This window comes from Buteo buteo, chromosome 10, assembly GCF_964188355.1.
Source record: "Buteo buteo chromosome 10, bButBut1.hap1.1, whole genome shotgun sequence".
Lineage (NCBI taxonomy): Eukaryota > Metazoa > Chordata > Aves > Accipitriformes > Accipitridae > Buteo > Buteo buteo.
Genome location: NC_134180.1, coordinates 2,080,804 through 2,105,421, shown reverse-complemented (window position 1 = coordinate 2,105,421; position 24,618 = coordinate 2,080,804). Strand labels below are relative to the sequence as shown.

At 41.3% G+C, this 24,618-nt stretch overlaps 1 protein-coding gene across 1 annotated transcript in view; it reads right to left on the bottom strand.

Moving 5' to 3' along the window:
* ELL (elongation factor for RNA polymerase II) overlaps nt 1-24,618 on the bottom strand; it is a 55,290-nt gene that overhangs the window by 24,802 nt on the left and 5,870 nt on the right. The window contains exon 2 of the mRNA XM_075037910.1: nt 3,072-3,119. Coding sequence (XP_074894011.1) covers nt 3,072-3,119 — 48 coding nt within the window. The remainder of the gene's footprint in view (nt 1-3,071; nt 3,120-24,618) is intronic.

Sequence of the window (24,618 nt, the reverse complement as noted above, 5' to 3'; positions counted from 1 at the left end):
AGAATACTCAAGACTCTATATAAACTTACACAACTATCCAAGAAGATCCAGTTCATGACAAAAAACTAACAAACAGGTGCTGCTCTTAAGGAATATCCAGATAGTCCCACTCTAGCATCTCAAAGCAGAATAACACACTGCTAATTACAACCAAGTTACTACTACTGAAATTCTGATTATTACCCAGATTACTGCACTGAAAAAGTAACTAACAAAATTAGCATTGCTATGAAGAAATGCTTCCCAAGGCAAAGATCATTTACCGTCCACAGTTTATGAAAACTCTTGTGAGATTTGATCCAGACCAGGATCTGTACAGGAGGTTTCATCCCATCAGTGAAACAGCTGTTTTATTTTGGGCTAGAACCACCAACATCGTCCTCTCAGCACCTGGCTGACAGAGCTGCCATCTTACTGACCCTGTGTTATATTCCTGGCCAATTCCTTTCTCTGGTTAATCTGAGTATTAAACATGAAAGTGTTTTTTCCTGTGTATTAGAAGCTGAGAGCATCCTTGACAGCATTCATTAGACTAACACTGGTAACAGGTAAAAGAGACATGGACACAGTAGTTTAAAGGCTTCTAGAGAATTAAATTAAAGAAGCAGCAGTTTGTTTTAAACTCTTATTGTTATGTCCCGCCTCTCCCAACCATCAAGTACTTTAAGTTTTTCCTTCTTGCAAGAGGGATATTTACACAGAAAAGTCACACTATTAAAATCTCCTATCACCAGACGTTTCTTTAAATCACACTCTGACATTTGTGCTACATACAAAACCTACCACCCTCAAAAGTTAATGGGAAACCTTCTCCATAGCAACATTTATTAGGAAGCAAAATAGGAAGACAACAAATTGGGGAATTAAGGTATCGTGGAAGAAAGCGTATTCCAAAAATAAATAGCTAAACAAATACATTTTAACATCTTCATCTGAATTTGAGAACTTGTTAAATTACTGATATTATCTTTTCAGTCCAATTGATAGGAGGCTCACTAGAAAGCATTTAAAGCCCTGCCGTCAATTCCTTAAAGCAAGGCACAATCGTGACATATACAAGTACTACACTTAAAAACAGATGGTTATGCAGCTGCCAGCTTCTTGTCATACCCAGTAAAAATACTAATAAAGGACAAAGAGCTCTTTCTATCTGCCCCAATTGAACTGGATCTCGCTTTCTTCAAAGCTCTACCTTTGGCCTTTACTCGACAGTGCAATTAATTAAACAGCTGAAAACGAGGCAAGCAGAGGTCAGCTCTGTGCTGCCAACATCCTCCTTCCACCCGCAACACCCCGGCGCTGCTCTCACTGTGCAGGGCTCAAGGCTTTGCTCTTTAAATGGCAACATCAGACACAATCGTGCTGCTTCACTTCTTTTCCATTCAACCCAGACTGTAATTACAGGTGACTGGCAGCTCTTTCACCAAAAACTCTTCTCTGGAAGTTAAGGGCTCAAATACAATTAAGTGCATTAAATATTTAATTTTCATAAGGAACTGAGTAATCCGAAAATATTTTTAAATATTATAAGGAACTGCATCATTTTAAAGTAGGGTCTTTTTTCAACTATTATAAGGAACTGCATCGTTTAAAAATAGGTTTTCTTTTGGTTAACCTGAAAATGCCTGGGTCCATATCAGATCCATGTGAAACCCACTACAAGAAGAGCACAGTGGCTGAGGGCAGTGGAGTGTTTTAAGCTGTTCTGATTCATTTTGCTATATTTCCTTTGAGGAGGAAGATTAAATAAAAGGCATTTCTAGAACTTAAGCAGCTTTACAGGAAAAGTTAGGTGTAGATCCTCACAAGGTGCTCTACAAAGGGGAAGGAAAGCATTTGCAGTTTTTTTAGCTTCTTTACTACATGCAAAGCCATTTGCTCATCTAATAGAAACAAATCATGCACCCTTAAAAGTTTTCCTTGTCACTCGCTTCTAATTTTGCCAAACCTCAGTGGCAGATTTTTATCTAAGCTTTCATGCTAGGCTTTCTGGGAAGTTTAATTGTAAACATAGTAAAAAACCTGGAAATTGCTCCTTTCTTTATTTCCCAGGCCAAAAGGTTTGTATTTTTCTTTTTAACTTACAATAACAATCATGTCTTTCCTGCTACATTTTGTTAAAAGTACTATGTACTATTAATGAGACTAATATCACAAGGTAAAATATGGACAAAGAGAAATGTGCTAGACTTTAATGCCTACTTAATTCAAGGCTTGTTGAAAGTTTTATTGTGCCACCACAAAAAATTAAGAAGTTATTTACAGCTGAGTTCAGATTCTTAAAAAAAAAATTCCCCTTCTTTATGCAGAGCACTGAAGTTAAACACACCCCTTTTTTTATCTAAAAAGGTATACAAATTACATTTTTAAAGTTCACTGAAGAGTTGCATTACTTTACCAGAAACACTACCAATTAAATCTCAACCTTGTCAGTAACTGGTATGACAGACGGATTCAAGCATCTATAAATATCTTGGACAAGTTCAGTCATCGGAACAGAAGTTAAAGAAATAAAACTCCTAAATATAAAAAACTTTTGGTACTCACAGAAACTGCACAGTTGTTTAGACATGCATATTAAATAAAGCTTCAGTACATTCGTAGCAGCCTCCAAGCACTGCTACTGTAAATAATGGGTACCCATAAAGTCTTGCACCAAGTTTACCAGGCTTGGCATGGCGTTTCCTCGGGACACAGGCGAGGTTTCCATGGATTGCTGCACCCACCACAGGACTGCCATCAGTGAACTTTCCGTTTCCTTGTTCTACCCAACAGCATGGCCTTATAAAACTAAATTTCACCACCAGCAACACCGGTGGTGCTAGTGCTATGGATTTAGAAAGGTTAGAAAATAAAAAGAGGGGAAAAGTTTTTATGAAGAGATAATCCATGCAATCAATGAACACACACTCTTTCCTGGACCACATCTGAACATCACATCTCTCACTTTCAGAAATCAGAGCATCATTCTTTGAACTGGAATAGGACAGACACACAGAACCAATACTTTATGCAGATTAATTGTATAAGCCAATAAAGAACTTTCCAAGGCAACCCACATACAAACTTACCCCTTGGCTTCCTTGAAACTGGATTACTGGTTTTGATGTCACAGCATCCTACAAAAACAAGTGGAAAAAAAATTAACTTAGAGAAATTTAAAGCTCCAATATTCACTGCCAAAAAATACTCAGCTTGATTTTTCACCTATTTTTTTTTTTTAAAAAAAGGAAAAATGTTCAGGGAAGTATACAGAATTCCAAGCAAGAAAATACAAAACCTCCTGAAACAGCAATTTGTACCTGTAACATCACCAGTGGTACCCTTACTTCAGAAAAAGAACAGCTCTGAGATGATACCCCGATGGGCTACACTTAGTTCCTTCCTGACCCCTAAACCACATTTAAGGCACAGAACAGCTTAGCTGTGTATCTTTGGTGCTTATGTAAGTTTTGAGTTAAACAGTGGATATTTGAAGGGAAAATTTATTACAGTTCTAGGTCTGAGAACACACTAAGCAAATTTTTTCCAATAGAAAGCTGGCAATTCATTGGAAAAGCAAACTGCAACTTCATTGCAAAATACTGTTGTTACATTGCCCATTTCAACCATCGGCCTCTTCCTCCATACCAGTTTGCTTACATTTCAAGAAGTCATACTCCTGCTAGCTCTAAAACTCATTAAATTTGCTCAAGACAGAAACACCACTGAATTTCAGCCTTTTTGCACCGTGATTGCACTTTCTGCTTTACTGTGATTTTACAAAGATCACAAAGGCTTTCGAATTCAAACTTTTACCTGAGGTTTCAACTACAGGGAAAGAAATAATGTATGCAACCCAAGCCCCACTAAGTTAAAGTAAGTTTTTAGCTCTTAAATTTCAGAAGAATCGTGGCTATATTGGTTTTATTTCCTAAGTCACACAAAACATTCCAAGACACACTAAAAGACACCCTCCTAGAGCACAGGAGTTGTGCTCCACGGGGTGGAAAAACATGCTCCCTGTGGGATCCCATTGTGAAGCCTTCCAAAGGGACAGAAGAATTTACAAATAGGTTGAAATGTCATTTAGGAGTGAACACATTGCCACATATAAAGACGACACATTTCAATGGGAAAAACACCAAGAAGAGTTTAGGAGACAAAGTCCAAACGGTGCATTTGTATTGTCACAATTTTGTATCACAGTTCTCACATCTCCCAGCATTATAAAGAATCACATCAACTTCCACAGGATTACAGAAACAGACATTTACATTTAGCAGCAAAAGAGTTAACAGCTTGAAAGCCCATTAAGTTTATCATCTCTCATAAAATCTTTCCAAATGCTTTCAGCCCAGGAGTGAAGAATCTAAGCCACAATACGCTGACATTAACAAAAAAAAAATTCACTAGCAAGAAAATATCCTTCTAGCACACATGAATAAGCTCATACCAAGACATAGTCTTCAGAGCCTTTTAAGAGCCCATCCAATACGATTTAACAGATCTGCATCACACCCTAGATTGTTACAAGATATTTATGACAGTGAGTAAAGCAAGAATATGCTTGAAGCTGACAGCACTCACTGTGTTGTATAGTGAGTTTTATAGACCCGAAACAACCTTCATAAAGAAACAATAAACAACATCTTGCTCTTCGTACAGAGATCACCGAATTCCTTGAGTGCCACGACATTGCATACCACAGCACACTGTTCATAGAGAGACTGGCCAGCTTTTTGTTCATGGTGTCAGCATGTACTGTGCTATGTGTCCAGAAATTCATATGAACATACTTGAGCAAATAAGCATTTGAAACATTAAAAAAATCTGGATTAAAAAAAAATCTCAATGTGGATCTTGTACAGCTAATTACAGATTTGTGAAGTTCTGCAATTAATTTTGGAAAATTACTTAAGTGGAATAAAAAGGTAAGATGAAGCACGTAAGTAGAGTAACAGGCAGTAACAACACAAAAGTACTGTTACACAAATCAGGACAAGCTTTAATTACAGAACTTATAAATTCCCTAATCTACATACAAAATGGTTTGAAGTTAAATGTGTAATCGCAAACTTAAAAATGAATGTTCATATGAGTTAAATGGTGAACTTTAACTTTATTTCCTTGAATCCCTGAAATACAGCATTTCTAGACTCCCGAGTTGTCTGTGCCTAAGGGCTGCTGGGTTTGGGGATCTGCCGTATAGGAATATCAGTGTTATAACTCCCTGCCACACCCACAGAAGGGATAGCAGGGAAGAACTGGGTATTGAAGAGTCGCTGCACCATCTGAATACCCCTTGTAGGGAGAGAAGGGGAAGGCTCTTGGCTTCTCAGCAACACCACCCCATACTTACGCGGGCATCGCTTCCCTTCTGCTGATGCCTGATTCCTTGGCTACAGGTCATTTGAGAATGCTCATGGAAGAAGAAAACACACACATACCCTAACCTAATTAAGGATATGAATTTAAGTACTTTTATTAGATGAAATTAAATTCCTGCAGGGACACCTTCATTCAGAACAAAAGCAAACAGGTGAATTAAGCTAAACCAAATTAAAAACATATTTCAATTTATATCTTCAGTTCATTTGGATTAACTTTCCTCAATGTTCTTGTACGGGCAAAGCCCAATTTTAAGAGTTCTTGCTACAACTTCCAAAATCCCTCCATCATCTTCTAAAGAGTCACCCAATTCTTCTTCCTTAGCGATGCCAAGACAGAGACCTGCCTTCGTTACAGTTTCCTAGAAATGCCGTCCCATCCACCTTCAGTGGGAACAAGGTCTTTCCCTCTTTCTGTCCTTCTTTCCTTCCAATTAAAACAAGCTATCTTCTCAGCCCTAGGACAGGACCATGGTACTGCTGCAGGTGCAAGTCTGCTTTTTCCAGAGTACACCAACTTACAGGGTTCAGGAAATCTTCGGTAAATCAAGGATGCTGATGAAACTTCACCTTTGTGTTCAATTAAGAGGCAAAACAAGACAGATCTGTCCAAGCAAGTGGGCCACCTGGACAGCCTTATCTTCCACCTAACAAATTCTAACTTTATTCCTCCATGAAACTCACTATATTTAAGAATAGTTACTGGAAGCCAATTAGGATAAAGACAAGAGTCTAAGCAAGAAAACAACAGTTTGAGTATTTTAAACCAGCCACCTGTCAGTTCAACAGGTTTTCTGCTGCTGCCAGGTACCAGATGTTCACCTCTGCATTTAACACACTCATCCATAACAGCGATGATGCTGTTGAAGAGGTCCAAGTGTGAATAAGCACAATTGCTGGGACATGTGGGACCAGAGAACAAGCGACTGCCATGCAAGAATAATGAATTTCTGAACTATGCATACACCAAGAGCAAGCAAAGCCCCTTTAAACACACCTAAAGACGCATGAATTACACGTCTGCTCCGTGCTCACTATTGTTTTGACAAAAGGCTTCCTGACGCAGGACTAAAAGGTTAGCAAATCATTACCATGTCTTCACTGTTTGCTAGTTCCTACAATAGATCTTTAAGAAAATGCGTCAAGCTTCCTCCCATCTTACCATAAAGAGAAAATGAACTGTTTTAACAAACTGGAGAGTCCTTCCCCCAGTCAAACTCACCAATGCCCCAAAGCTCTATCGGAATAGCTTCCAAAGGCACATCTGAACTGCAAAAGCATGGCTGTACTTTTCCAAGATCTACCCAAACTTAAACTGCCAGCTTCACTGCATCTACCTGACTTGCAAACAGACCCTCAAAAGGAGCCTGAATAAACCCCACGTCAGGTGACAACCTAGCATTTCACTCCATAAATATTCACTTATTTGCTCTCTGGAAAGAGCATTTCCATGCTTCTGTGCCCAGTTCATTGTCTTCCATAGCTCCTGCTGTATTCTTTAGGCAGGATGGAGAAACAAAGCAGCAAGCTTTCAAACAAAAGCTCTGCTCTGGGATGCCAACGTGAATCAAATCCCACAGACCCAAGTATTTTTTTGTCAGACAGTCCTCCAGATACCATAGGATTATTTCAGAAGTCATGAGATTAAACCAAAAAAACCCGAAAAACTCATCCCCAAAGTTCCCACAAAACATTTGTCTTGTATTAGCATGCTATTATGCTCATTTTCATCCTCCAGCTTCCCCAGGCTAGAGGACAGCTAGTGACCCTTATTACACACTCTGAAAGCTCACAGAGGCAGTGGCAATGGGCACAGTTCCTCGCACTTAAATACTCCAGACGTGGCACGTGGAAGCTCGAGTAAAGAGTAGGAGGAACAAGAAAGCATCAATAAAACACACAAAAATTGAATGTAAAACTAATACAATACTTTTATCGGGTATGATCAAAGCTGGTATGAGGTTTTAAAAGTGTTTAGTGGAAAAGCTGGATGGGATGTTCCTACACAGTACCAGAAAGGACATTTGAAATCCTCAGGTCAAGTAACCAGTTGGAATCCTCCCCATTTCTTCAGGGAAATACAGATAATTAAAGATTATGTTGTTTCGAGAAGTTCTGTTATGCATTTACTGGAATTTATATTGGAGGCAGTGTTATATGGAAAATATTTGCCTATACTTAGTATCAGTGTATTTGTCTGTTTTCTTGAATGTTAAGAGGCACAAATGCCGAGCAAACAGAGCAAATGAAAGCTTACCCTTATTTATGTTGGAACAAGGGAATTATTTTCAGAATTTAAAGCTTCTTGCAAACATTTAAAATTAGTAGCAAGAATTCCAATAAATATACAGAGAAACTATAAAATCATGCTAACCCCAAGGCTGGTATTAACAGGACATTTTGAACTGTCACGTGCAATTCCAGCCAGGTAAAGCTGCTGCACCTCAGAAGCCAGTTACAAAAAAAGAGCACAAACAGAAATCGTTTAAAATTCATAAATTTCAGACTTGCTAATACCCCAAACTCATCGAAGTTCCTCTTTAATTCTTTGGTTATGACTAGTTTTTGTTTCTTTTGCCCACGCAGTGTGGCCCGAATATATGCATACTCCCTTCTCTACTTCCTCCAGCTTCTCAGCACAACTGGGCAAAGGATAAAAAAAAGGGTCAGATCCCAGGGTCCAAGAAGATACTCAGTTCGAGCAGACCTGGATGCTTGAGAAAAGGTGTCTTGCAGACCTGAACACAACTCAATGATTTAGATTTCCACTTACATTTTCATTTTAAACACACCACACAGACTCTGCAAAGTAAAACAGAGACCAAAACCAAAGCAAATATACCCAGTGTCTGGTTGTGACAGACTCACAAGAGACACCTCAGAGTCCCAAAGTTCATTAGTAGCAAGATATATAAATCCCAGGGGAAATAAATACCTTTGAATATATCCACAACTTCAAGTGACTCTGTGTGAAGTTTACTGGCAGTCAATTAGCCAGAGCTGGCCCAAGAGAGAACCCACTGCATATTAGGCAGAGACAAAAGACTTCTCCCAAGACATTCCACTATTTCAAGGCTTATATTTACCTCCTACCAGAAACACAGCAGTAAAAAGCCTCCTGAATATTCTTTTTTATGTCACATCTATTACTTACAGAATTAAAATACCATCTCCCTGCAACACAATTTCCATCTGCAATTTAAGGCCTCCCAACAACCTCATTTGAAGTTGAGGACACTAACAGACTGCAGATGGAATTGAGTATGCTGAGACTTGAAAATTATAGATCCTATATAATTTTTGTTGACCTAAACTACAAAGCCTTCCAGACCTTTTTATACTACATATGCCTTGGAGACAAGCTACTGGTTTTGCTATTCAAATACAACATTCTCAGGGAAAGAGTCTTGGAAATTCCATGTAAATCCACAACTACTGAAGCAAAAGGTTAGCTTTCTACTCAAGAGAGGTGTCAGCAGCCACAGCGACAACGGCCAGCTGCCAAGGTGAGAAATGCAGCCGTGGGGATGCCTCTGGAGTACTCGGGGTCCCCCTGTGTCCTTCCAGGGATGCTGAGATTGGCACCTGCAAACCCCACCATGCACAAACAGCCTCCATGCAGGAGCAGCATGTTACCACAGGGCATGACAGGTACTCCTTGGGCTGCAATGCCCAAATTAACTGCTGTACGCATTTGCTCACTCCTCCTCTCCGAGATTACCCCATTTATTACTTTGATGAGTGAAATGTTGTCAAACAACGAAATCACATCTGTCAGGCCCAGTTCCCCACTCATCTACCCCATTTTCCTCTCCCCAACATTTAAAAGAAATATTTGTTTGGGGCAAAGCAAGTGCTCAAGCTTTTAATACAAATATTTTTTTTAAAAGGTGCTTTTGATTAAGGTTTAGGAGCTGGAGACTTGCCAATTACTCTGTGAACTGTAGTTTGTATTTATTAAAGTCTATCATCTTCCTAATATGCATTAATGGATACATATTATCACTGTAATATTAAAGCACCTACAAATCCTAGCCATAACACAGTGCAAGCAGCAATAAAACGATAAAGAGCTTTTATGTCAGCCAAAATGCTAAGCTGTACATTTTCAAGTTTTTAATCGCTAAACTGCAAAATACATACTGGCTTCCTTGTATATAATTGCAGAATTTTAAGTGGGCTATTACAGCACAAAACATCACTTCCTCAGTAGTTTAATTTCCCAGGGTCAAAAACCAAAAGTGCCCCTATAAGACAGAACACAAGTTTTATTAAACATGTCAGCTCAAAACAAACAAACAAACATTACTAAAACTGTGGCTGAGTTACAGAATTTTCAATATTCACAGCTACTTATTAAAGAAGCATCATAAGCATACAGACTTCTACATCGCTATACAATCTGAGCATCAAAGATACTGTCCCACTCGAAGTACAGAAAACCACTACTTTTGAGTAAGTTTAGAGAGTAAGACACATGATTAAGTTAAAAAAAAACAAAACAACAAAAAAACCCAAAAACAAAAACCACAAAACCAAAACTGTAGCCTAATCGAAATGCTTTGTGCCTGCAACGTAAAGCAGAAACTCAGTCCCTAAATGGACAATAGCTTGTATCAGCAAACCAGAAAGCAATTAAACTCCACTGTCATCAAGATGTCACCCCACAGGCACGAGAGCTGAGCTAGCCATGGAGCCTGTTCTCTCATGCATGCCTGGATCTTCTGATCTCGTCTAATCCAGGTTAAAAAGATCCTCCTGAATAAAACGCAATGTATTTGTTGATACGGTTCTTAGTTGCAGAATTCATTTGGAAACTTAAACCGAAACAACCAAGTACCACTTCCCCAGGCAACAACGCACAGGCAAGGCAAAACCCCTCAGTACACCTCCCTGCCACACAGCTGGCTTTCTTTAAAGACGAACTAGGGGAAGGGAGAGATGGAGTGAGAAACAGTACATACGGAACCAGGCTGGCTACCCAAACACCCATCCTGCACCCTCAAAACACAGGACAGCGGACGGAGGCTGACGCTTGCCAGCCTCACAGCGACAGGCTGCAGCACACAGCACTTCGCCAGTTTTTTTTTACTATACTGCTACGACAGTGGTCACCCAGCTTTTCAAACCCATCTTTCTTCTTCATTTGTCCTGAGGATGAAGCTCCTTGGCGGGTCTCATGTTTGAAACCCTCTACAGCACCAAACAATTCAAGCAAAACTCACTCCAGTGGTGTTTTACATACAGGGTATTTTAAGTTTTATGCTCAAGCCCAGTGAAATTTTTTTGTTTCAGCTTGGTAACTTCAGGTAAAAAACTTTCCAGGCACGCTTCAAAAGAGTCTTTGCTTCCTAGTACAGAAACTAAATTATGTTTTTTCTGACCCTGTATTTGCAAAAATAAACCTTTAAACTCCAAAAGAACAGATGCCTCTGACACGAAGTCTGATACTCTGATCATCTTTAGCACCAGACCACAAGTCTTGTGAAAGGTAGCTTTGGTAAGGGAGCTCCAACTCACTGCGTACACTGAAAAAATCCTGGGACAAACCACACATCGCTCGCAATCATTAAGCCAAGACATTTGGCTAGCACAAGGTACAGTAGTTTTCCACTAGAAAGGAAAGCTACGCATACGTACAATTTAGGCAATGCCTTTCAGGAAGAAAAGTAAAAGGAGGCTCAATTCCTTAGAGAAATAATTAAAGTATTGTCACTTGGTATCGAGTTTACTCAGATCACTGTAGAGCAGGCAACCTTGTTTGGCTGTAGGAGAACCTGGCTACGCCAAACAGACCGGCATATCTATCAGACCTATTCCTTCCCAAGAGCAGGAACCACCAAGCGACTTCTTGCAATCCCTATTCCTAAATTTCTGCGACAATGCAAATACTGTAACTGAGTAACTCTTTTTCATGAACACTGAGATGGATACAGAATCATTCTGTAATAAATACAAACAAATACACCATCTGAAATGGTTGCAAGAGATGCTGCAGGGATGCAATGGACTGTCTCCAAAGAAAATGTAAGCTTTGTTTTTGCAGACAACAGACCTGGGACTTCCAGAGGGCACTGAAGAGTTAAATCTACCTGTCTCCAGAGAAGGGCTCACCTGCTAGGGGACAGGTTACTGCAGAGAAAGAGCCACTGCAAGAGGACCATAAGACCCAGGGACAGATATAAGGATAGTCTAGTTCATTTTAAGAGCCACAACACTTTGTTACAAATACCACTTTCTCTTCGAATGGCCAGTCGGTCACTGGATCCCACCGCTGTTGCTTCCCAAGACATCCAACGTCACTGCTTGATGTAATCGGTATCAAGCAGCTGCAGCTCTCCACCTAGCCAAAGCTGGAAAGCAGTGCAAATCTACACCAGAACAGGAGGCGACTTGCAGTCTGAGGTCAAAGGGAATGTGTATCGTAAGAAACAGGAAAAGATCAAAGGTGGTTTTGTGGCATCAAGGGCCCCTAGCTCCCTATTAACTCAGATGCAGTTACGTATCTTCAGCACCGATGCAGAAGTCAGCTTCATTTGGGAATCCAAGTCTGGAGACTACAGGCACATTTCCCAACGGTACAGCACTCCTTTTTTTAGTTTGTGTTTTTTATATTTTCTTTTCTGGGGAGTTAAGGGAGACCTACTCATTGAGTCTAGCAAGAGAAGCAATAATGATGAAGTCTCAACTCTTTATGCTTGACACCAGACTGTCAGGAGAGCTTGAAGGATGATTATCTGCAGTTTAATCATTACAAACTCCCACCAATTTCACTATTAACAAGACGGGGCTACTTAGCAAGGTTTTACTGTCAGAAGACCAACAGCCAACTCCCATGATTTCCAAAGGCTTGCGAAGGAAAGGCTTTGGTGGGGAAAAAAGAACCTCTGCATCCCCCTGCAGCTTTCAGTGTCTAGTACAACTGTTCAAAGTAGTCTGGCAATCAATTAAAAATATGACTATAATGAAAGAATTACCAATTCTTAAGACATCATGCCCATTTTTTAGTGCAATAACACAGGAGGTCTCCTTCACTCCAAGTAAAAACCCTAGTAGTTTTGATGCAATTACTGCATCTCTCTGAAAAGGAAGTTTCACTTTGTGTTACTAGATTTTCTGCATCCCTTACTCATTATGAAAGGGTGTTCCAGACCCTCATTGAAACTGACAACCAGTAGCCTTCAAAGCTATTTTAATTTTATTAGTCAGCATTGCATTCTTGAATCAAAACTGACCATTCATTTAAGCACCCTTACCTTTATCTCAAGGTCTCGTCCTGTTCTCCCCAATCCCCAAGACAGTGGTTCAAGTACCCCTTCACCTTTTCCACAAGCACACTAGAAATCAACAAAATTCTGCACAAATGGTTATTTTTATTACCATTTTTCCTGAAGGGATTTTTCTTCTGTAACTCAGACTAAAAGCAATAGAAGGTAAAACCAGGAAAGCATAAAACAAGTTGAAACAACATTTCCCAAAGCACTCGTACAAAGATAATGCTGTGCAGGCAAAAATTTAAGCACAAACCTAGAAATAAGTTCCATTGTTTTGTTACTTGCAAGCAATTGTACGGAGTTTGGGGAAAAGTTAAATTAACACATCCCAAAGCCCACCCCTTTTTAAAAATAGCAACCTTATAGTCACTTGCTTATACAGGAGCAAATAAACGTTTTGAATAAGAAAGTTAAGTTGGAATTTAAGTCTGCTCATATGGCCTGAATCTACCCCTTTCTTACAGGGCAGTACTGTGTATCGTTTAGCACAGCTAAATCTGTTAGCAGATACTGTGAGTTAAAGATAGGGTAGAAAAAAGGAAGGTAAATATTGGTATTTCTAAAGTGCAGGCAAAGGAAAGCAAACCCTCTCAGATTTGTTTTTTGAACAAGTGGATTTGCTTTGAAACAGTTTTCAACACGAAACACTATCCCACAAAGAAATTTCCTGTTCTGCCTCCATACATTGGAAATACTAATAAGTGTAATAATTATTAAATATTCTCTTAAGAAAAGTTCAGCAGTATGGCTTCAGCATCTGTACGCATCTGCATTACAAGACAATTTAGAGAGACCTTAGTCTGGCAAGGATCCCATTAAGACATCCATGCTCAAAATTCCCTGGGTAATCATCTCTTGCATGCAACACTACTTGTTTTTGCAGCAGAATTTTATTGTAGCTATCAGATGATCTTGTTAAATTGGGAAAGGACTGAAAAAAACTGGCAGAAGGAAACTGAATCATCCAAAATTCCCAACTCTGCTAAAGGTGAACAGTAGTTCTGGTTTTCCCTAAAGGCTTTACTTAAACAGTTTTATGAGCCAAGAATCATTAAGGGGGTTTAGATTTTCTCAGATTAATATTTTAAAAGCCATTCCTCTAGTACAAGGTACCTTGAATGAAGGCTTCTGTGCTTCCTCTGAAAGAAGAGGGAGGTTTGCTAACTGTTTACTAGATGCTGGAGATGTGGCCACCTCTCAAAGGAAAGCAAAAAGCTTGTGAAAATGCTGAGGAAAACAATTTCAATCATGGAAATCACTTGGCTTGCCATCATCTATCTTAGAAATGGTACTTTTCACCGATTAGCCTTTCTGAAGCAATACAAGCAATACTGCTTTCGGTCTGTTTTGACAATGAAATCAGGTCTGTGAAATGTGAAGATGGAAGCATTTTTGGTTCAATTGCCCAAAAAGGATCGCAACAACTACCCAGCATTTCTATTTATGACCCTTCCCACCTCAATGGGCTCAAACTTGAAACGTGGGTACAACTGAAAAATTATTTCAAGAAGCTTCAGTGACAAGACTTAGAATTAGCTATCAAATATAGGGAAGACCAAGATTTGTTTCCCCTCACTGGGGAACGGGAGGCAGAAGTCGGCTGATGGGCACTCGCCTGGTAGTGGCAGCAAGCTGGCCGTTCAGCACAGATGCATCCAGGCACCCACAGAATGAAGAGAGGGCCAATGAGGAACCTGATTCTGCAGGATGAGACTTCCCTATTTCTGCTGCTCAGAGCAAAACATCCACCGTGAATATTCACCTACTCTTCTGGCCAGCTACATTCTGTTTAAATGCTCCTCTTATTTCAAACTTCACACGTTATTCTGCCAAATTCCTCTCCTGAACTGCTGTGTGGCTCACCAACTGAAGTCGAAGAGGGCTTGTACCACTGCAGAGGCAACTGAAGCAACTCACCTTTAGTTCTCATACTGCTACAAAAATATAATACAAAGGTTTTCCAGCCAAGCATCTTCCAAGATGGTCACAAAAATCAGCATTCTTAACCCAAGACACAAGTTAATGTTTTTTTCTGAACTGCTACCTCACAAAAGCTACTTACAGACATGTATCGGGTTTGCGTGGCAAGGTTTTGGTAGTGGGGGGGGCTACAGGGGTGGCTTCTGTGAGAAGCTGCTGGAAGCTTCCCCTACGTCCGACAGAGCCAATGCCAGCCAGCTTCAAGACGTACCCACCGCTGGCCAAGGCTGAGCCCATCAGCGATAGGGCTATCGCCTCTGTGATAACATATTTAAGAAGGGAAAAAAAAAAAGTTGCTGGGGCACAAGAACTGCAGCTGGAGAAAGGAGTGAGAACATGTAAGAGAAACAATCCCGCAGACCCCAAGGTCAGTGAAGAAGGAGGGGGAGGAGATGCTCCAGGCACTGGAGCAGAGATTCCCCTGCAGCCCGTGGGGAAGACCATGGTGAGGCAGGCTGTCCCTCTGCAGCCCAGGGAGGTCCATGGTGGAGCAGATATCCACCTGCAGCCTGGGGAAGACCCCACGCCGGAGCAGGTGGATGCCCAAAGGAGGCTGCGACCCCATGGGAAGCCCACGCTGGAGCAGGTTTGCTGGCAGGACTTGAGACCCTGCGGGGGACCCACGTTGGAGCAGTCTGTGCCTGAAGGACTGCAGCCCGGGGAAGGGACCCACGCTGGAGCAGTTTGTGAAGAACTACAGTCCATGGGAAGGATCCACGTTGGAGAAGTTCGTGAAGGACTGTCTCCTGTGGAAGGGACCCCACGCCAGAGCAGGGGAAGAGTGAAGAGTCCTCCCCCTGAAAAGGAAGGAGCGGCAGAGACAACATGCGATGAACTTACCCCAATCCCCATTCCCCATCCCCCTGTGCCACTCAGGGGGAGGAGGTAGAGAATTCAGGAGTGAAGCTGTGCCTGGGAAGAAGGGAGGGGTGGGGGGAAGGTGTTTTAAGATTTGGGGTTTTTTCTCATTACCCTACTCTGGTTTGATTGGCAATAAATTTAGTTAATTTTCCCCCAAGTCGAGTCTGGTTTGCCTCTGACGGCAATTGCTAAGTAGATCTCTCCCTGTCCTTATATCAACCCACGAGCCTTTTGTTTTATTTTCTCTCCCCTGTCCAGTTGAGGAGGGGAGTGATAGAGGAGCTGTGTGGTGCTTAGTTGCTGGCTGGGGTTAAACCACAACCGGAAATTCTTTATCTGACTGGTCTTTACCTTTAATGACTATAAAGCACACACATACCCACTGTGTTGGCCAGACCTAAGATGTAGATGAAAAAGTCACCCTCACGCTTAGACCTCAGAGTAGTTAAATAGGTAAAAGAAAGCTTTTCCGTAACCAGCTGTATTGAGTATACGTACTACAAATATTTTGGTTTTAGCTTTTGCACTGTAAAAAATCCCCAACTATCAGAAGAAAATGTTTCCCAAATTAATATAGAAAAGTGTGTCATGATAGCACATCTTAAACAACTCCCCCTCATCCCCATCATAAATAAAGAAAGTTTCCATAACTGATTAAACACCCAAGCTCTTCCATCCAAGGCTGAAGGCCATGCTGTGGAAGTGATGTAAAATGACTACAGAACCAGATTTAGAGTTGAGACTTGTTCCATTTGCCCTCTGTCAGAAGCTTTCCTTCTGTGACCTTATATAAAGCATTTCACCTCTGGGTTGAAACTCCTCCATCTGTGAAACACAGCTAATATTTCCCAGGTGGCATACGGAGACACTGCCACTTCATGCAGCAGTTACTAGAGACCATCCACGTCTGTAAGCAAGAGCTGGATTGCACTGTTACCTGCACACCAAGGGTTTCCACCCCAGGGATCCTTAGACCCTAGACAAGGTTCACAGAGCAGCAGGAGATACACGAAAGAAGAAAAGTGAGTGTATTAAGAACAGCTTAATAAAACAACTTGCCATTCTGGAAAACTTTTAGAGACAACAGCTCAGGCAGAATTTAAAAACCACAACGTTTAAGCTATACTGAAAAGTAAGAATTCATTTAAATACCACTTATGCAAGAATGCCTAAGAATTCCAATATTGCTAGCTAGCTCAAAGTCTGTTTAAAAGAAAGGAGTAAGGATACTCTTAAATTACACCAGGTGGATTTCACCGAATACTGAGACACTCCGTCTCAGACTTCAAGCACCATTCCAATAATAGTCTTATAAAAACGCTGAATGGGTACAGTCAGCTAGAACTCTCAGTTAAAAATAAATATTTTAAATGACTTCCAACATACCCGCTTTACTGTGTTCCTCGCCAATCTGTGGGTTTCCAATTACCTGAATTTTTTTTTTAAAGCTATTTTTCTTTCACCTATCAGGTTAAAAAGCCACTCAGACAGAAAGAGAAGCTGGTTAATTACAGCTAGAAAACTGGCTGTACACAAACTGTCAGCAAATGTACAGTTAGAGAGCACTTGTGGAAAAAAAATCTGTCAGTTTGGCATCTTAGACATTATATGTAACAAACAGATAATTCACCTTTTCAGACCCAATCAAGGTAACATTGCTTTTATAGCCAAGATGTTATTTTGAGCAGTTTTACCAGCTCTACTATGTCAGGCTGCTCACGCAGAGCAAGATGAGACATTTAATATGTTAAAATTAAAGCAAGCGATTAAACACAGCAACACTGGGTTACAACTTATAAAACAGGAATAGTGAAATATCAGAAGCTGACAGTTGTTTCTGACCTAGTTTTAACTGGAGAACAGTCAAAGAGCCGAAAAGACTGAGGCGAGGCTGAAGGTGCTGAAATTCCAGTACTGGAGCTTGAAGTGCTGGGGAACAGGATTAGAGCAAAAGCCCTCAGACATTCAGACTACTGATGAAGCTTCACAGCGAACAAGAAACTTAAGGTTCAAGAGCTTTAGTTCAACGTCAAGTGACATCCTGGGGAGGAGGGACAGAAGGGTTTAAGCAAGACAGTGAGGAAGTAAGAGGTGCTGCAGGACCTCCTTGCCATCTTGCTGAACAGTGGCTATGGGGCAGTGAGAAGCCAAGGCTAAGAGGGGAAAATCTCAAATTCTGAAAGACAGGAAGAAATCGTTTTAAAACAGCGTGTGTGTATTTTGGAAGATATTTTAGTTGCTTTTCTTCTGAGAACGAGAATGTACTGTCAAACACCTGTGCTCATTTGCATAACAAGAGAAAAATTAAAACCTCTTTACGCAAGCAAGGGCTACCTAGAAATACAGAGGGTTGGTGCAGGAAAGAAGAGTGATCCCTTTCCAACAAGCTGTTCACATGTCTCCCTCCTGCTCCTCTATTCCGCTGCTCCAGAGTCAAATGTATTTCCACCAGGCAGCTACACACTGGTTTTAAGCCTCATTAAGAAGCAGTATGTTGCTGGCCGGACACATCAGATTTTTAAATGACCTTTGTACTGAGAACAGCGTTACCAAGCTGCTAAGAACAGGGGGAAAAAAAAAGTCCATTTCCATGATTAGGAGAGCTAAGTTCTGGCTGTTTGCATTTATTTTGGTTCAAAAAAACCCACCTGACAGTAAACCAAGCCATAAAAAAAAGAGCAATTCTCTCTGAAGGGCAGCTGTGACGGCATCAGCACTGTTAGCCATTCTTAACATTGTACTTATCACACAAGGTAAACAGGAGCAACTATCAGTTAATGAACAACACAACCCTAAGGGTGAATTTTAAAGAGCATTTCCTCCACTGCGATCTTTTAATGAAAATACAGCAATTCTAACTCACCGAATTTGCTTACGAAAGTCCAATTTATTTTAGGACATATTAAGACACCAGGGCTGATTCACTTGCCTATGTGCTCATAAAATGGCTTAAACGAGCTGCTGAAACATCAGTATGATCCTTATCTTCCACACAGCTTTACTACTTTTCTTGCAAGAGAGAAGTATAGAAAGGCAATTTAGAGATCAGATTGACGAACTTGTTCAACCATCCCAGAACAAATCTCGCCTAACATACACACTGCTGAGCCTAGGAAAACAAGCCTGGACCAGTTTTCTCCTTGTGCCCAACTATATCCTATTGACACTTAAAGGGAAGCATAATTACTAGCCTGCCGAAGGTCTACTTAAGACAATCTTCAGACGTTCCTCACAGAGTCAGAGCCAGCCCTGCTGGAAAAGGCTACGATAAACCAAAGTCAGCAGGGCCAGGATTCTATAGGAATCCCAGAGAAATCTGACCACCAACACCTCACGAGCCAGATCAACCTCAAAAGCTAAAGCAAGATGCTCAGACACAGCTTCTTTTGGCTTTCAGGCAAACAGAGGTGCTCCAATGCTGACCAGGACTCTGGATACACAACTCAACAGAAACTTAGTATTCAACAGAGATGTCACTGAAATTTCCTACCATCTCCACGGGGGAGTTAGCGATTAAGTAATCACAAATGCCAGGGTTTTTTTCTATCACTGAGGGAGGCTGCCCACAAAATGCAGCTGAAAGTATTGAGCAAGACAACCCCACTAGATTTTCTACCATGTTATAACTTCATTCTGTCACATACCCTCTGCTAACACAGCACTGTTAACAGCCTCCTCACAAACACCATCTTCCAGGGGTGCTTGCTTTCTCCGATAGAAAAGTGAAGGCAGCTGCCCAAAGAAGCCACTACCGAGTTAAACGAGGTACTCCCTTCAGCAAGAAGCACAGAACCCACACTGTTTCAGCTACGTCTTTATTTGCACTGCCAGGCTGGTTGGTAACAAACCTGCTCCAAAAATAAAGTGACAAACAGTAAAAGAAAGAACATACTCTTCTGAACTGGCAAATCTACCTCCAAAAAAAAAAAAAAGTCAGATGTTTCTTTGCTCCCCACAAGGACACCTGTGAAAGTTTAGGTTACAACAAATTCCAAAAATGAACATGAAAAATTTTCAGATAAGAACAGTAAAAACATACCACCTCTGCTGACTAAATAGAGATTGACCACAGAGCTGCAAAAAGACTCCCTGGGTCCAAGCCCAAAAGCCCCAAGAGATTTCATACATTGAGAATCTCTCTTGCCTGACAGAGTGAGTTGAGGCAGTTAATCCAATTCATATATGCAAAAGAAGTGGTATGGCCACTGAGCCGGCACTTAATTGTCTGACCAGAATTTTTGGTCTAAATATAACAATCCATGCAAGTTCTAGTTAGCTGAAACATTTCGCTTTCTTAACCGAGCCCATCTGAGTTTAGAATAAAAGTGTTTCTTCCTGCTGTCAGCGTCTGTAAATTCAGCCTTAATGACAAGTAAAAGGCCTTTATATTGAGTTAAATGGCCTTAATTGTACGAGCGGGCTAAAACTTGGAGCGAGAAGCAGGCGGCACCTACATTAGATGTATCTCCAGTACAAATGACTGCAAAGATTCAATAGAAAGGTCATGGAAACATGCCTGACACTATAATATCAAACCTTCTAGGTAATAAATCTATTTTTTTTCCTTTCATGTTAAGAAACCCCAGAAGAATGTGTTCTAGATTTTAATGCATTAAGAACAAAGTCCTTAAAAAAAATTCATAAACGCTTTCAGAATCACACCTCTAGAAAAATGTTTGTAATTGGTTTTAATCACCACTACCTTCCACGTCAACTAAAGTGCATATTTCAAACAGATCTAAGATATCCCGCTTACGTTCATAAAGGTTAAGTATGTTTTAGTTTATCCTGTATCCATTACTACCCCCCCCCCCTTCCCATTTCCACATTTCTAAAGATTAAACAAAAAGCCGCTTCCTTAGCAAAGCTGTGTGTTTTGGGACTCTCTGTCAGCACAGGTCTGCTTCCTAGGCTCCAGGCTGGGAGAACTTGCTTGGCTGCATCGCTCTCCTTTAGAAAACCACCCTTTATTTCTGGAATAAAGACAAGGATTGGTAGCCATCCATTACACGTGTCAGACCATCTCGGAGGTGCACAGAACCCCAAAGCTTTCAGAAACTGCATGGTAGCCATCCTCACCTCTTCAACGGTATTAGGGAACATGGACCCCACTAAGGCAGGAAGCATTCCAGATCTCACAGCAGGAAAAGCAAACAGGAGAAGTACCAGCAACTTCCCTACCAAAAAATCCTGACCATGAAGAGCACCTAAGTACACAGATAACTAAAGGTTCTTTTTATTACTGAATATCTATCGGGAGAGAAGGAAGCAGAGCTTGTGGACAGGACCACCATGCTCCCTTCAAAACATGGCTGCCCCAGCAGGCACACAGAGGGGAAACAGCAAGCAAGGTCGCTGTCACAGGCATCACTGAAAGCACTTTTCAAAAGAAATTGGTCAGCAGAGCTCCTACGCACTTCTTAAGAGACTATTTATGGGAGCAGAAGTGGTTCTTAATTCTGTGAGAAGCAGCAGCAGAGGTCACGATTCGGGCTTCACTGGCTCTGACGGCTGAACACCCCTGGAAGCGTGAACAGGTGTCATCAGTATTTTCAAAAATCTATTTTAATGACATAAGAACTATCGTTTCCGAGCAAAGTCCTGCTCAGCCCAGTCTGTCGTCAGCAGCACCCGCATCAGATGCTGCTGAAGGAAATGAAGAAGCCCTGTGACAGAAGGCTGCTCCCCTCTCTGACCTGCCTCAACCTCTTCCCAGCTCCAGTCATTTTACAGCAGTTTCACTCTGAATCACGAGTTTACGCCTTCATTTTGGGACAGCGTGCTGAAGCCCCACAAGTCAGGGAGTTAATGAGTTGCTGCGGCCTAATCAGGCCTGCCACACCACACCTCCGGCAAGTGTCAGACGCACAGGGAACAACTTCAAAGGACCAGCAGACCTTACACTCTCCCTGTGAGCAAGGGCTGCTCCCTTCTCCAGCCTCCCAGTGGAAAGGTGAGCCCAGCAAGAGCCGACTGACTCGCCTTATATGGCTCCCAAGGCACAATTTCCGCTTGCCCAAGCTCAGGCAGGGTGGAAAAATTTGCTTCCTTGCTACTCCGCCCATCCCGGGCTCTGAAAAGCATCCGCTGAATCCTGGATCTGAAAGGAATGGAAGAATTTACACTGACATTTGCATGGAGCTCAGCTCCCTGGAAGAGGTAAAGCCATGGTTTTGGCAACAAGCTGGATCACCTCAAACACCAAGGGAGAAATGTGAGCCCAACAGCCGATACGCAGGCAGAGATGCATAGAAAAGTTGTAACCACAGCCTTTATTCTTTGCATACCATATGACCAATTTTTCTTGCTATTCAGATGCACTTAAGCCTTTTAAATTTCATGGCAGCAAGCTTTACAAGTTAATTATGAGTCAGGAACATTATTTCTTTTCACCAATTTATCCATAATCCACTTTACTATATACCAGGAGCTTCGTTTTCAGAATCAAAGGAACACAGTCTCAGCTCAGGTTTACATGCTATTTTCTGCACAAGTCAATACCTTCCTCTGGTAGTTACTGTTAACATTATCGAAGGCTGTCCTACCTTCTAGTCACAGTAAGGTTAATGTCATCTAGGTCCGTGTCATTATCAACTTCTCTGAGCATCACAGAGAAACTCAAATTTACCAAACACATACCAACCCTCCTATTCACTGAATGTAAATACAGTCACATCCATAGTCCTGAATATCTGCGAGTGCAAAAAAGCTGCTGGCTAAAAATGAAACACAGTAGTCGCAGTCAATTAAAAGGCTGCTTCACTCTCAACAAATGCTCGTACTTTGTGGATTATCAAGGGGTTTTTATTTCTAAAAATGTGTGCATATTCACTTTTTCTAGCCTTGATTGCCTATACCAAGATCATACCTTTTTTCACACCAGATTTTTCTCACTGCAAGAACCAGGGAGAGGTTTATCTCCAGCCATCAGTGGTTTGTCTTTGCTTTCGTCTGCTAGTCACCAAATGGCAGAACCCTGCTCATCCACACACAGATTCTCTCAGAAGAGAGAAAAAATGGTGGCAAAGGAGCTTAAAAAACTGAGTTCTGCCAATTCCCTTGTTCCCTTCTTTTTTGGGGACTGCGAAAGACAGAAACACAGTCCATTTGATTTTCTCATAGAAACCAGGAGCCAAAAACAACTGAAATCAGCGCCGGAGCTGGAAAGGTACAACAAAACTCACACAAACATAAAGTCTAGACACTGAAATGTGGAAATATGATTCAAATAACCACAACTGGCACATAATGTATTGATTGCAGCCCATCACAGAACAGGCCCTCAGTGGGTAAGAATATAGAAGAAAGATTAAATTAGCATCTTCCACCTCAGTTGTAGAAAATATGGATCCTTGGGGTATAGTGATACCGATTGAGCTAGCATTTCTCCCGTCCTGCTGGGCTTTTTGCTAGATTTTTAAGTAACACGTCTGCTCTTGCTCAATAATGACAATTAGCTAAAACTATCCTTGCAGCACTGATCCTGTATGAATGAAACTGCCATGGGTGTCAGGTGGCTGCTCTTATCAAAGCACAGCCTATCAGCTAAACTTTGCGGGTCTCAAAATATTTGAGCCAGGTAGTCAAGAGGATGTTTGTACTGATGAAATCTAAATACTACAAAGGTTTAAGCGACTAGCTGTTTTTAGGAAGTTTCACAGTACTTGCTAAACCCCACCACATGCTAACTCAAACCTAAAGCAGAAAGTCTGCATCTACCATTAAGCCCAACTGCATGGTCTGGAATGGGGGCTGAAGCCAGCAGCACAACTCGAGCCTCTCCTCGGAGTGCTATGTGCAGATCGTCCTTCAAGACGCTGGCTCCAGCCTTCTCCCCACAATGACTTGCTTTCCTGCAGAGCAGTATGCCCCAGGACCATGCCCAGAGCCTCCCTGGATCATTGCAGGTTCTGCATACAAGAAAGAGTAACTGGTGGTGGCAGCTGGCCTGAAGAGACTCTGAAGAAAAAAAGTAAAACATCTTGGTTTTCCATGAATGCCTCGAGCTAAAGTATTATTTCCCGTGTAACAAAAGCCAAGAAAAGTTCTGCTGTATAGAAGGAGAGCAGAGGGTTAACAGCAGTCAGACTGTACCAGATCAGGGAAGACTCAAGGTGGGTGGAGGTGGGTAGCTAAGTCAAGTCATGCTCACAAGCAGTGACCTCTTTTTGAGTTAAGCAAATGCTGGTTTCTTTAAATTAAAAAAGGCACTAGTCCAATGTAAAGAAAGGAGAGACCAAGTGCACGGAGCAGTGTTTTTTCTAGACTGCCTTTTCGTTGGAGCAATGCAAAAAGGATTGGATTTTGGAAGTCTGCTTTCCCAGTGCAGCAGTGATACACACCACCACTCTGCAAACCAACTGCTGAGGGACTTATCATGCTCTTTATCATATAAATTCTTTTTTAAAAAAAAAACCACAAAACCAACCCAGTCAAAAGGCAATACTAGGTTACCATGGTGTGCAAAAGTTGCCTTATGTACATGGGATGTTTCTAAGCAACACGAGCTACTATAGAAAACTCTTCTTATCAGCAAATCCAAGCTCCTTTCCTGGATAATGCATCTAGGTCAAGCTAAGGCATGTTGAATTTAGAAGCCTAGTTTTGGTGATGTCTCCTCTGTATCCACCCTGTATAAAATAATAGCATAGTTCAGGTTATCAGCCTTTTTTTTTTTTTCATTAGCATTAAGTTCACTCCAGATAATGGTTCCTCCAGAAACAGCATTAACCTTAATTATTCAGAGGTAACTTGATCTCAACCTTCCTGATGTTATGACGTTGAGCTGATGACCACTTTTCCCCCCCTCAACTTCTCCTCTCATTTCCCAAAACCCAAATAGAGCCAGTGTATTACACAATCACGTTCACAAATGAGGGTATTCGGTACAGGATCCCAGACATATGGTATCTCTTCAAAGTCTACCTAAACCCATGCAGCCACTTCATCCATTCAAATGCATTCTCTTGTGCATTAGCAGCAAAACCACTAAGTCAGCCAAAATGTATTCTTCTCCCATGGATTAGCTGGCACAAATTAGTACAAGAGTGACGCATGCAGTCTGTCCCTTCCCATTTTTCAACATGCACAAACACCAGGGATTTGGAGACGCTTCACAAGTTTATGCTTACAAG